This window comes from Trichechus manatus, unplaced genomic scaffold, assembly GCF_000243295.1.
Source record: "Trichechus manatus latirostris isolate Lorelei unplaced genomic scaffold, TriManLat1.0 scaffold00157, whole genome shotgun sequence".
In the NCBI taxonomy this organism is placed as follows: domain Eukaryota; kingdom Metazoa; phylum Chordata; class Mammalia; order Sirenia; family Trichechidae; genus Trichechus; species Trichechus manatus.
In genome coordinates, this window is record NW_004444093.1 from 5022709 (window position 1) to 5035006 (window position 12298).

Genomic DNA, 12298 nt, shown 5'->3' on the forward strand with positions numbered 1-12298 from the left:
GAGTTGAATCTACTTGATGGCAACTGCCAACAACAACAAAGATGTTATACAAACAGATAACCTCTCCATGAGGTTTGTGGACAGGTAGAATGGGCATGTTACAGGGACTAGTGTAAAGGATGATTAGACTTTTTTCTGTTAGTCCCTCAGCAATGGGTTTGAGTCCAGCCAAGGCTTCAGGTTTTAAGAGATAATTGGGATAATCTGGGTAAAGGTTTTTCTGGGTCAGTTTGAATTTTTAAAGGGTCTGCACCTTTTATTCAACCCACATCTGTGGAGGAGGTTATCCATAGGCTTTCAGGAACTTGAGATACTAGATGAGTTTTCATTTACTAGGTCTAGTCAGCCTTGATGTTGGAGATAATCAGCCTGTGTTTGGAATAAACTTAAGGGTACAGGATCATCTGGGATATCTAAAATAATGTTTTCTGAAGTAAATTTTCTTTCACAATTTTATTTTGTTAGGAGGTCTCTTCCCAGCAAATTGGCAGAGGAAGAATCACAAATTTAAAAAGTGTATTTCTCAGTTAGGGGTGCCGTATAGATTGTCATAGGTTCAGAGAGGAGGACCTTTTGGATCTGACTGGAAATTTCCACCACAGATATAGTTTTGTCACTCCAAGGAAGATGTCGATGTAAGGTGGTGGGGTTTACAGAAGACATAGTTGCTCCAATATCCACAAGAATAGAGTAGGGCTCCCCATTTGACAACATTTTTTGTTCCTCCCTGTGGGTTTAGGAGAGTAAAGGGAGCAGTTTACATGGATTTCCTTGGAGTCCAATATTGGGGAGGACCTTGTAGCTTTGATTTTAAGGATAGGTGATTTTTTTTTTCAATGCCCTGTTTGTTTATAGTATTGACAGATATCTTTGTCTATTTGTGGGAATCTTTGAGGTTGCTATCTGTAACTTGGCCTCAAACAGTTGTTGTAACTGTTGAATTTTAAGTGCCATTAATTTGGAATTTGTATTTGATTTTTTTTTTTTTTTCTGTGTTAGGGTTCTTTCAAAATATTTGGCCAAATGCTGGAGGTCAAACATAGGAGGGTCTGATTTTCAAAGAAAACTGAAGATCTGAGAGAAGGGGAATGGGATAAAAAGGGTCAGAAGAGTCTGTGGGGTTTGTTTTTTGAGGGATAATTGGAAAATGGTAAGGGGGTATGAATGGACTAGCAGCTGTTCCTCCCAAAGTTAGGGAATTAATTTTCTCTTCTGCGTGCTTTAAAGAATCTTTTAGAGAGGCAGTTTTGGACTCATGCTGTCTTTTAGAAGCTTCATTATACCAATCAAAATAAGTACCCCATTCTTTTTATGGAGTATGGAATCCCCTCTTTTCTAGTGCACCTCTTAAATGAGCCACTTGACTCATGTCAAAAGTTCTCCAAAGTGGCCACTGCAAATTTAAGTCATCCTTGGTGTAGTCAATCCATCTACCTAAAAACTCACAACACGCAGCTCTATAGTGAGAAGACATGTAAGAAGAAACGGGACTTTTAGGAGGGGGAGGAGAGGAGGTTTAGAACAGGAAGAACCCAAGCTTAGAATCCCTAAGATGACTACATCTAAACTGGGATCCCCATCAAAATGGCTGTCTGAAGGCATGAGTATTCATGTACGTTATCCCAAATATGACAAAAGGGTGACTTACCAAGATGACACCTGGGTTTCAATCCCAAGTCACTCGATAAACCAAGCCAGTCAATAAACCCAGAAGCTCAAAATGCGGAGAACAGAGCTCAGATCTGGGAGGGACTTACCCATCAGACTCCACAGGGTTGGCAAGGGATCAGCAGACGCAGGAGGTCCTGTGGGTACTGGCACCTGGTCACCCACCAACCACGGGGGTCAGTCACGGGTCTTCTTCAGATCCCACTTCTGACAGTATCAATAATTACATTAAATGCAAATGGTCTGTATACACCGATCAAAAAATATACATTGGCAGAATGGATTAAAGATATGACCCAACTATATGCTGTCTATAAAAAACTCACTTGAAATATAACGGTGTAGGCAGGCTGAAAGTAAATGGATGGAAAATGATATATCATGAAATAATTGACCAAAGAAAAGCAGGAGTAGCAATAATACTATCTGATAAAGCAAACTTCAAAGCAAAGAGAATTACCACAGACAGAGAGGGACATTTTATAATGATAAAAGGTTCAATCCACCAAGAAGACATAGCAATCCTAAATATATATGTAGCAAACAACAGAGCTGAAAATATATGAAGCAAAAGCTGATAGAACTGAAAGGAGAAATAGTCAAATCCACAGTTATATTGGAGACTTCAACATCCCTCTCTCAACCACTAGACATAAAAACCAGCAAAGATGTTGAAGTGCTCAATAACACCATCAACTAACTGAATCTAATCAACATTTGTAGAACACTACAACAGAAGACTATACCTTGTTTCCAAGTGCCCATGAGATATATACCAAGATAGACCCTGCCCTGGGCCCTAAAACTTAAACTGCAACAAATTTAAAATAATTGAAATCATACAAGTGTGTTCTCTTACCATAACATAATCAAACTAGAAATCAATAACAATAAGACAACAGGAAAATCTCCAAACACTTGGAAACTAGATAACACACATCTGAATAATCCATGAATCAAAGGAAGCCTTGAGGAAAATTAAAAAAAAAAAAAAACTTGAACTGAATAAAAATGAAAATACAGTGTGTCAAAATTTGTGAGACACAGCTAAAGTAATGCTGAGAGGGAAGTTTGTGACACAAAATGCTTACATTAGAAAGGAGGAATAGCCTAAAATCAATCATCTAAGCTCCCACCTTAAGAACCTAGAAAAAGAAGAGCAAAATGAACCCAAAGCAGGTAGAAGGAGGAGCATAATAAAAAGAAGAACAGAAATCAATGGAATTGAAAACAGAAAAACAATAAAGAAAATCAGTAAACAAATTCACAAACCTCTAGCAAGACTGACAAAAAAAGAGAGAAGACACAAATGACAAAAGATCAGTAATGAAACGGGACATCACTACAGACCCTGCAGATACCAAAAAGATGAGGGAATGCTACAAACAGCTCCACACACATAAATTTAACAATGTAGATGAACTGAACCAGTTCCTTGAACTACAACCTCAGCCACAGACTACCATGTTCATGCATTAGAAGATTCAACATAGTAAAGATGTCATTCCTTCCCAAATTGATATTCAGGTGTTCAACCGAGTGCCTATCAAAATTCCAGCAAGGTTTGTTTGTTTTGTAGCTATAGATAAGATTAATCGAAAATTTAAAAGGAAGAGCAAAGGAACTGTAATATCTAAGACAGTTTGGAAAAAGAAGAATATTGGTGGAGGGATAGACACATAAATCAGTGGAACAGACTTGAGAACCCAGAAATAGACCCACACAAAATATGCCCAACTGATATTTGACCAAGGTACAAAAGCAATTGTATGGAGGAAAGATAGCCTTTCAAGACATGGTGCCAGAACAATTGGAAATCTGTAGGCAAAGAAATTAACTTTGACCTAAATCTCACACCATATACAAAAATTAACTCAAAATGAATCATAGACTTGAAATGTCCATGATTTTCTAAAACTTTTAGGAAAAAAAAGAAAATCTTTAGGATCTAGGGCCAGGCAAAGAGTTCCTAGAGTTGACACCAACAGCAAGATCCACAAAAGGAAAAAATGATAAATCAGACTTCATCAAAAATAGAAACTTTTGATCTGTGAAAGACTCTTTAAGAGGATGAAAATACATGCTGAAGAGTGGGAGAAAATATTGCAAACCACATATCTGACAAAAGACTAATATCTAATATATATAAAGAGCTGTCAAAATTTACCTGTAAACACACACACAAAAATTCCCATTGGAAAATGTGCAAAAGACGTGAAGAGACATTCCACTGAAAAGAATATGCAGGTATCAAATGAGCATATGAAAAAGTGTTCAACATCATTAGCCATTAGGGAAATGCAAATTAAAACCATAATGACACATCACCACACACCTTTCAGAATGGCTAAAATAAAAAATTGTGACAACAGCAAATATCAGCAAGGATGCAGGGAAACTAGGTCACTCCTGCATTGCTGGTGGGGATGTAAAATGGCACAGCCACTCTGGAAAAGAGTTTGGTAGTTTGTCTTTTAAAAAAAAAAAAAGTAAACATCCAGCATACAGCCCAGCAGTTGTTCTCCTGGGCATTTATCCCAGAGAAATGAAAAATTCTCTGTACATGAATATTTATAGCAGCTTTACTGGAAATAGCTAGAAAAAGAAACAAATCTGATCTCCTTCAAGAGAGTGAATAGTTAAGCGGGGGTAGACACACACCATGGAATACTACACAGCAATAAAAAGGAACCAGCTATTGATACATGCAACAACCTGAGTGAACTTGGATTGGCGTAAAAGGCCAGCCTTCAAAGGTTACCTACTATATGATTCTACTTATATAACACGCTTGAAGAGACAAAATTATAGAAACAGAATAGATGAGTGTTTGCCAGGGCACAGGGTTGGCAGGGAAGAGGATGTGGCTATAAAAGGGCAACATGTGGGTTCCGTATGGTGATGGAATGTTCTGTATCTTGACTGCATCAACGTCAGTGTCCTGGTTGTGATATTTTACTATAGTCATGCAAGATATCATCATTGGGGGAAACTGGATGAAGGGTCCATGGGCTGTCACTGTACTATTTTTTACAACTACGTATGAATCTACAAGTATCTCAAAATTAAAAGCTTAATTTAAAAAAAAAAAAAACTCCCCAGCAAAATGGTAAATAAAGTGTTCTATATAATTAAAAAAAAAAAAAACCTCCCCAGACTCCACCATTGATGGGAGAAGACCCAAACTCTTGATCTCTTGATGTGTGTCCTGTCCACTGCTGTGTCCCCTGCCTTCCACCCTTCCCACCTCTCCAGCCTCCCCATGTGCCACCCACACCCTGTCACCCTAAGTGAGGAAGCTCACCAGAGTAGGGGTAGAAATAAGTGAAACGCTGAGGACCAAGATGAGAAGTACTGGGTGGTGTATTTTCTTTGCCCACACATGCCCATCACTAAAGTGGGTTCACTCTGTATATTTGATTTTGCATCTCTCGTTCTTCCTTGTATATCATGAGTTTCGTGTCATTAAACATTATTTACAGACAGACTTTGAGAGTGGGGTCAGCAGGCCTGGATGATTGGTTGGCCACTGGGAGTTGAGGAGGTGGAGGTGACTGAGGGTAGGTCTGTGGTTCCCAGAAAGGCAATGCCTTCATCCATGGCTGGCTCTGGGAAGGATGTCATGATGTTTGAGTTCCCCACACAGATGGGTTTTTTAGGAGCAAAGGAAGGGCAAGATTCGATTTTCCCCCTTGTAAGAGCTCAGAGTCAAACTTCGGGTCTGTAGATGTGTCCCCTGTTGGAAAGAGGTCAGGGGTCAGTGAGTACGAACATATGTCCATCGAGAATCCAGGGAGCATTTCTGTGAGAACATGAAGATGAAGCTGGGTCTCTGGGATGGGAAGCTGGTAAAGTTCGAAGCAGAGGGCGGGTGTGGGGCTGTGACCACCCTGGGCAAAGTCTCAGAGGGCCTTGGCACTGCTGTCTGGCTCCCCTCCTCATTGCCCCTCGCACCCTCCTGCTCTCTCCATGGTACTGCATAGGTATACGCCCACGCGGGCGCAGTGCTGGAGGAAAAGATGTACATTACCTGTGGCCGCAGAGGGGAAGATTACCTGAGGGAGACTCACTGCTACGACCCGGGCAGCAATACCTGGCACAGCCTGGCAGACGGGCCAGTGCGGCGGGCCTGGCACGGCATGGCCACCCTCCTCAACAAGCTGTACGTCATCGGGGGCAGCAACAACGACGCTGGCTACAGGAGGGACGTGCACCAGGTGAGCCAGCATGGGACCCGCAGCGAGGGGAAGAGGGAGGTCATTTTCTCTCTCCCACGTCGCTGCTTCCTTCTTTGTTTTCTTTCGGGCTAGAAATGGATGTTTCCAGCACAGCCTTCCCCCAAAACCCACACCGAAACCCGTTGTTGTCGAGTCCTCCCATCCCTTCTAGTTATTGATGGAAAAGTTAATTACTGTTTGTTTAGCGGTGTGAGCCTTTTTTTTTTTTTAATTAAAACTTGTTATAAAGTGAATATAGCCACATTGCAGAACTTTTAAAAGTGGAGAAGGCCAAGGAAAAGCACTCAGAATCTGGCCTCTGTGACACTGGTTCTGTCTTTCTCCTTGTATGTGGTTTCTGCCCAGTTGCAGTCAGAGAGCACCCACTGCTTTCTCTCTGACGCTGGTCCCAGGTGTCTCCCACCTGAATGTGGGGCTGCAGGACCACCCTCCCCGACCCTGATGGCCATGCAGGCTTCTCTCATACTGACACATCATTCGTAGGACTATAAACTACACCAGATAAACTACAAGTAATGTTTTCTTTATAGAGCTTTTCAGGTATTTTGGTTAAAGGAGTGGTTTTCAAGGTGTGGTCCCCATACCAGCAGCATCAGCGTCTCCTGGAAACATGTTAGAGATGCAGATTCTCAGGCCCTGCCCCAGACCTGCTGAATTGGAGGCTCATGGGATGGGGCTAGCAATCTGGATTTCACAGGCCCACCCAGGGGTGAGAACCACCAGGCCAGTGCATGAGTTTACTACTGCCATTGTAACAAGACCCCACAAACTTAGTCGCTTAAAACAACACACCATTACCTTCACAGCTCTGTGGGTTGTACACCTGATATGGGGCACAGGCTGAGACTAGGTGTCGGCAGGGCTGTGCTCTTCTGGAAGCTCTTGGGGGACTCTGTCTCCTTCCTTTCTCAGATTGTTGGCAGAGTTCAGTTCCTTGCAGTTGTAGGACTGGGTCCCTTTCCCATTGCTGGCTGGAGGCCATTCTTAGCCCCCCCAAGGCTGCCACACTCCCTGGTTTGTGGTCTGCTGCTGCTTCAAACCAAGCAGCGGTGGGTTGGATCATTGAATCCTTCTCACCCTGCATCCCTCCTGCCTTCTCCTCTGCCTCCTGCTTCCCCTTTAAGGACTCATGTGTTTAGATGGGCCACTTGGGTAGTCTGGGATAAACTCCGTACCTCTGCCATGTCCTTTTGCCACAAAAGTAGTACATTCACAGGTTCTGGGGATTCAGGCTTGGATATCTTGGTGGGGATTAGGGGGTGGGGGGCATTATTCTGCCTACCACATTTAGAAAGCCAAAAGTGATGAACACACCAAAAAGACTTTCATGGCTCTCATGCATGTTGCCAGGTTGCATTCCTCAAGGGTCAGACAAATGTCAGTAGTGCGGTTTTACCACACCTTCACAGCACTGGGTTTTGTGATTTCTTTTCCCCCAAGAGTTGCTAATTAACAGTTGAACATTTGTCACTTCCTGATGTCTTGTGTTGCTTGCCTTGCCAGTAGGTTGAATGTTTTTCTGTGCATTTGTGTCAGCAGGGGTCATGTCTTCCAGCAGCTTTCAGTGTGTGGGGGCGAGAGAATCAGCACCCTCAGATGCGCTGGCTGAGAGACACCTAGCACACGCTGGGAGCCAAGAGGCAGGCCGAGGGGTCAGGATGGCTTGGAACAAGGGTTGTGCCCAAGTAGGGGCAGGGGAAGCGTTGCTGTTCAGGTGAGGGGCTTGGCCCATGGACAGGATGTTAACACCGGCCACACACCATCCTTCAGGGGTGCCAGGTCTGCCCATAGCCTGCCACAGCCCTCAGCTTAGGGGTGAGTCTGGAGCCTGTTGGAGAGTTGCGGTGCCTGCCGCATCCCAGGGGCCAGCTGTCACCCTGGCCTTGCCTTCCAGGTGGCCTGCTTCAGCTGCACATCCGGACAGTGGTCACTGGTCTGCCCACTCCCGGCCGGGCATGGCGAGCCTGGCATGGCTGTGCTGGACAACAAGATCTACGTGCTGGGTGGCCGCTCACACAACCGTGGCAGCCGCACAGGCTATGTGCACATCTACGATGTGGAGAAGGACTGCTGGGAGGAGGGGCCGCAGCTGGACAACTCCATCTCGGGGCTGGCCGCCTGCGTGCTCACCCTGCCCCGCTCCTTGCTCCTCGAGCCAGCCCGTGGGACGCCCGACTGGAACCCTGACCGGAGCCAGGCCGACCCAGACTTCGCCTCAGAAGTGATGAGTGTGTCTGACTGGGAGGAGTTCGACAACTCCAGTGAGGACTAGGCCCTGGTGCCTGGTTCAGAGGGAAGGGTGGTGGGAGCTCCGGAGTGGGGGCAGAGAGGCCCCGGAGGCACCTGGGCCAGAGCACTTTACTCCATGGCGTGGAAGGCCTTCCGCCAGTACCTGGTGGCTTGCTGCCCCTGCCACCCTTTCTTCAAGCCAGCGCCTTGCCAGCCCTCCACGGGCGTGGAGGAGTCGTGCGATGTTGTTGGTACGGATTGTCACGATGGGAAATGTTCACAAGAGGCTTGGTCCTCTGAAGGAGTTTACCAGGCCTGTCCCCCTCAGTGTGGACAGGGCTCACCGTCACCAGCTGTCTCGGCCTGGCCTCACTCACGGCCTGGTTCTGGTCCTTGCTAGGCTGAGAAGCTGCTCTTCTCCAAAGGGATCTGGGCACTGGCAGCCCCGGGCATGTTGGGCCCCTTTCTTTGGGCGGAGGGTGAAGGAAGCATGGGGACTGCAGGAAGCAGCCTCTCCACCCAACAGCCCACACAGCAGCTCCCGAAGGACTGTGAGGGAGAGGAGACGCATAAACTTGTCTGGGACTGATTCTGGCGGAGAAAAGATCCCCTCAGCTGGGTTTTTCTGACCCCGTGTTGTTGATAAATGAAATAAAGCATCTTACAAAAGGTGTTGATTGTTTTCCTGTGGCCACAGCCTCACTTCCTTTCAACACTGCGGCGTGCCTGAGCGGGTTTCCGGGTCAGAGCTGTTGTGGTCCTACAGACTGGTGTGGCGGCGGGCAGACGTGCTGAGTCACACTGGGTGGGGAGAGCATTGTAAACTCCCAGGCCCTCGGCAGTCACCTGGGGATTGGCCACTCGCCCTGTCTGGTGGCAGGTGGTGAGCACAAGCCCTGTGTGGGCACTTTTTCCTATGAGAAGCTCCTCCCAACCAGGGCAGCCTGCTGAGTCCGGTCCACCTCCAGTTAGAGGGGACCCACAGCAAAGCCCCAGCCTGAGGGTCAGAACAGGAAGCCTCAGAGGAGTTAAGTCACACAGGGCACAATGGGACAGTCCAAACAGGAGGCCGTCCCATGGGGGTTCCCTTGCTCTGAGGGCCAGCTCCACCAACTGGGCCTGGGGGAGGAGGGTTGACTATCTACAGGTTCGCCAGGTGACTCTTAGGCACACTGCCTCCAGGGCCACACTGGGGCAGCAGACGTAACCCTCCCTGTCAGCCTTCACTAGTGCTTCCTGGCTCTCTCCGGGCTGCCGCTTGTAGCCTGCGCCCCCACACTGGTTAGCTGGGGTGCCCCACATCAGCCTGGCTTCTACATGCTGAGCTTCTAGGCCACGCAAAGCTGCCTCACACCTGCACACCTACCCACAGCTGCTCTGCCTGCAGACCCCTACCCAGCAGGCTTCCCTGTGGGCACCAGGTAGCTCTTGAGCCAGCACTGTGGGGTGCTGCCCTTCAGACTGGGCACTATTCCGTGAGGCCTAATCCTTCCCCAGTGGACTGGGCAGCATGTGGGAATGGTCACAAAGCCAGCTGTGCTGATGGATGGCAGGAGAGATGAGGGGGTAGTGTATGTGCCCCTTGATGGGTATAGGGGAGGGAGAGGCTGAAAAGGGAAAGAGGGGCAGACGGTCACCCACCCTGGTTCCGGTTGGTGCCCTGAGGAAGAGTGCCCCATTCCCTAGTCCCCATGTGACATGTATACACTTGTCACTTCCAGTGGGACAGGATGGTCACATTGTCCAGTGTCATCTCCCCTTCTTCCCAAGGATCAGGTGCAGGAACATGAACCCAGTAAGAACCATACTCTATTAGTCTCTGGCCCAGCACTTCATGTGACTCTCTACCTCGAAGGCCAGGGTCAGCAGTTCCTGCAGAAGACAATTCCAGAAGAGCGGAGCACAAGAGGTTCCTTGCCACAGTGCTCCAGTGTGCCTGAGCTTGCTGGTTGTCTCCCTACCCAGAGCCACCAAGGGAGGAGGGAGGGGCTCCTGAGGTCCTGTGTAGTGTGGGTTGGGGTAGAGAGCCCTGGAAGAGGGGTCCGGAGAGGGGCAGCAGGCTGACCCTGTCACTGGCAAGCCTGGAGGCAGTCACACACCCACCACCTACTCCTGCCCTGGACTTCAGCACCCAGCTGTCCAGCTGGACCAGGCACTCAGGCCCCTGCCTTCATGCCCACAGAATCCTCCTCTCCCATCAAGGTCGGCCTCTGCTGTGAAGCCACCCGGCCAGAACCAGCCAGTCTGCAGGACTGAGCATGCTGGCATGCCCAGAGGCCAAGAATGTCTCAGTGCCTATGGGACCAAAGCTCCCTCCTCCTGGTATTCCCACCTGGCACAGGCCTGGTCCGGGGCCATTCTGCATTCCACATCTATTTCCCAGCTCTCAGTGGGGTGCAGGGAGGCGTCCTCGGCACCCCAGCATACCATCAGCTGAGGTGTGATGGACGATGCACGGGTGTCTTGGGTTGAGTGAAATGAGGCTGGGGACGGTCCTGAGGGCAGTGAGTGACAGCCAGAGGTGAGATTAGAAAGATCACTGCAGAGTGGCACACAGATGGGGGATGGGTAGGGATTTGGGACTTCTAGGAAGTCCTGATGACAGGCGTGGGGTGGGAGCATTGTCCAGGGCTGGCTGAGGCGACAGGTCCAGGTGGTGCCTTTCACGGAGGTAAAGGAGGGAGGGGAGCAGGTCTGGGGAAGAAGCAGGGAAAGAAGGTGATGTAGTTTAAGATGCCTGATAATAAACTCAATCCAGCTAGGGTGAGTGTCCCCTGCAGCCCTGGGATCATCACCTCTAAAGCAGGGAGCAGGGTTCCCCTGCACTGCCAGAGCCATTGGGATAGACACTGCAGCTGCATGGACCTCCTGCTGGCCAGAGCAGATGGTCCCCCAGCACTGGGAGGGCACTGCTAAAGTTGGATCTGTGCCCAGATGAGCTGACCCAGACGTGGCTGTTTGTTTGCCTGTCCCCTACATTCATGACTTCCAGCCAACCCCATGGATGCCTGGCCTTGCCTCTCCTGCACTGGGGTGGGGGGGCTGGGGCTGGAGCCTCCAAAGGCCCCACCCTGCTCCCCCATCCACCCTCTGCTGGCCTGAAGATGCCCACGACCTTCAACCTCTCCAGGGCTCTTGTCCCAAGCCCCCTCCACAGATGACGGGCCCTCCATATAACTGAGAGGCCTACCCTCTCCTCTTCAGGGAGCCTTGGGTCCCAAGAGAGGGTGGGCACTCTCTCCCTGCCCAGGTCCCCAGCCCCTCCTCTCTTTCTCGGGATCCCAGTCAATGTTGTCCTCAAAAGACAGATCCCATCCTGGCTGGGACCTGGCTGTCCCCTTCTGTTCCTTCCACAGAGGTGTTTGAGCTTTCTGGGACCTCCCCCTCTCCCCGCCCTGTGGGCCCAGGATTGCGTCTGCCTACCGAGGGCCAGGCAAGGCTGGGCACCCCTCTGCTGACCAGACCCAGAGTTCCTGCCTCCTCCCAGGCTGCCAGGCCCTGTCCTGCTCAGTCTTGACCCCTCCCCACCTATCCTGTGGTCACTGCTCTGCTCTGTCACCCACCCCGCCAGAGGCGGGGGCTCCGCGTCTCCAGCTCCTACTCCAGCACCTTCTGAGGCAGAATCCACCTCCTAGGCTCCGGCCCCTTCCTCACGTTGTCAGGACGTCGAGGTCTTAGTCCCCAAGATCGAGCGGTGCCTTGACTTCCACGTGCTGGGCCATTCCATGTCCGTCCCTATGGACACTCCCCCGCCCAGGCCTCAGGTCCAGACCGAGTGTACCCCCAGGCCTCCAGATTCAGGCCGGCCGGGTGGCAGCATTTCGATCACTGATAAGGGCCGGCATTGCTAGCGCTTAAGGGCGAGAAGAGTTGTTCCCACAGTCTGCCACTACAAGGGGCTTGCGGCCTCTTCCCGGGCCGTCTGCGGGCCCCCTCCCGGACCGATTCCGAGGCGCTGGGGTTAAAAAGGTGTATCTGTCGCTCCGGGGCCTCGTCTCTGGTGGATGCCTGCGGAGGGGAGGGAGAGGCGCGGGGATGGAGGACTCTTCGGGCAGGCCCCGCAGCACCTTCCTCCCCCACCGGCGGGCGGGCGGGCCTCCTGCAAGTTTGCCCCCAAGTTTGCGCGCGGGCCCGTGGGGGCGGGGGGTGGTGCGGAGGGGCGG

General features: G+C 49.8%; 2 protein-coding genes across 3 annotated transcripts in view; both read left to right on the top strand.

Annotated features, from left to right (window-relative positions):
• The window catches only part of KLHL22 (kelch like family member 22), a 50945-nt gene extending 41966 nt beyond the window's left edge, over positions 1–8979 (top strand). For both annotated transcript variants that reach the window (XM_023740533.1, XM_004386175.2), the window contains 2 exons: positions 5652–5885; positions 7801–8979. In XM_023740533.1, coding sequence (XP_023596301.1) covers positions 5652–5885; positions 7801–8178 — 612 coding nt within the window. In that variant the 3' untranslated portion in view covers positions 8179–8979. The remainder of the gene's footprint in view (positions 1–5651; positions 5886–7800) is intronic.
• A 3191-nt stretch (positions 8980–12170) lies between these two features.
• Positions 12171–12298, top strand: part of SCARF2 (scavenger receptor class F member 2) — a 10715-nt gene continuing 10587 nt past the window's right edge. The window contains exon 1 of the mRNA XM_023740556.1: positions 12171–12240. Coding sequence (XP_023596324.1) covers positions 12171–12240 — 70 coding nt within the window. The remainder of the gene's footprint in view (positions 12241–12298) is intronic.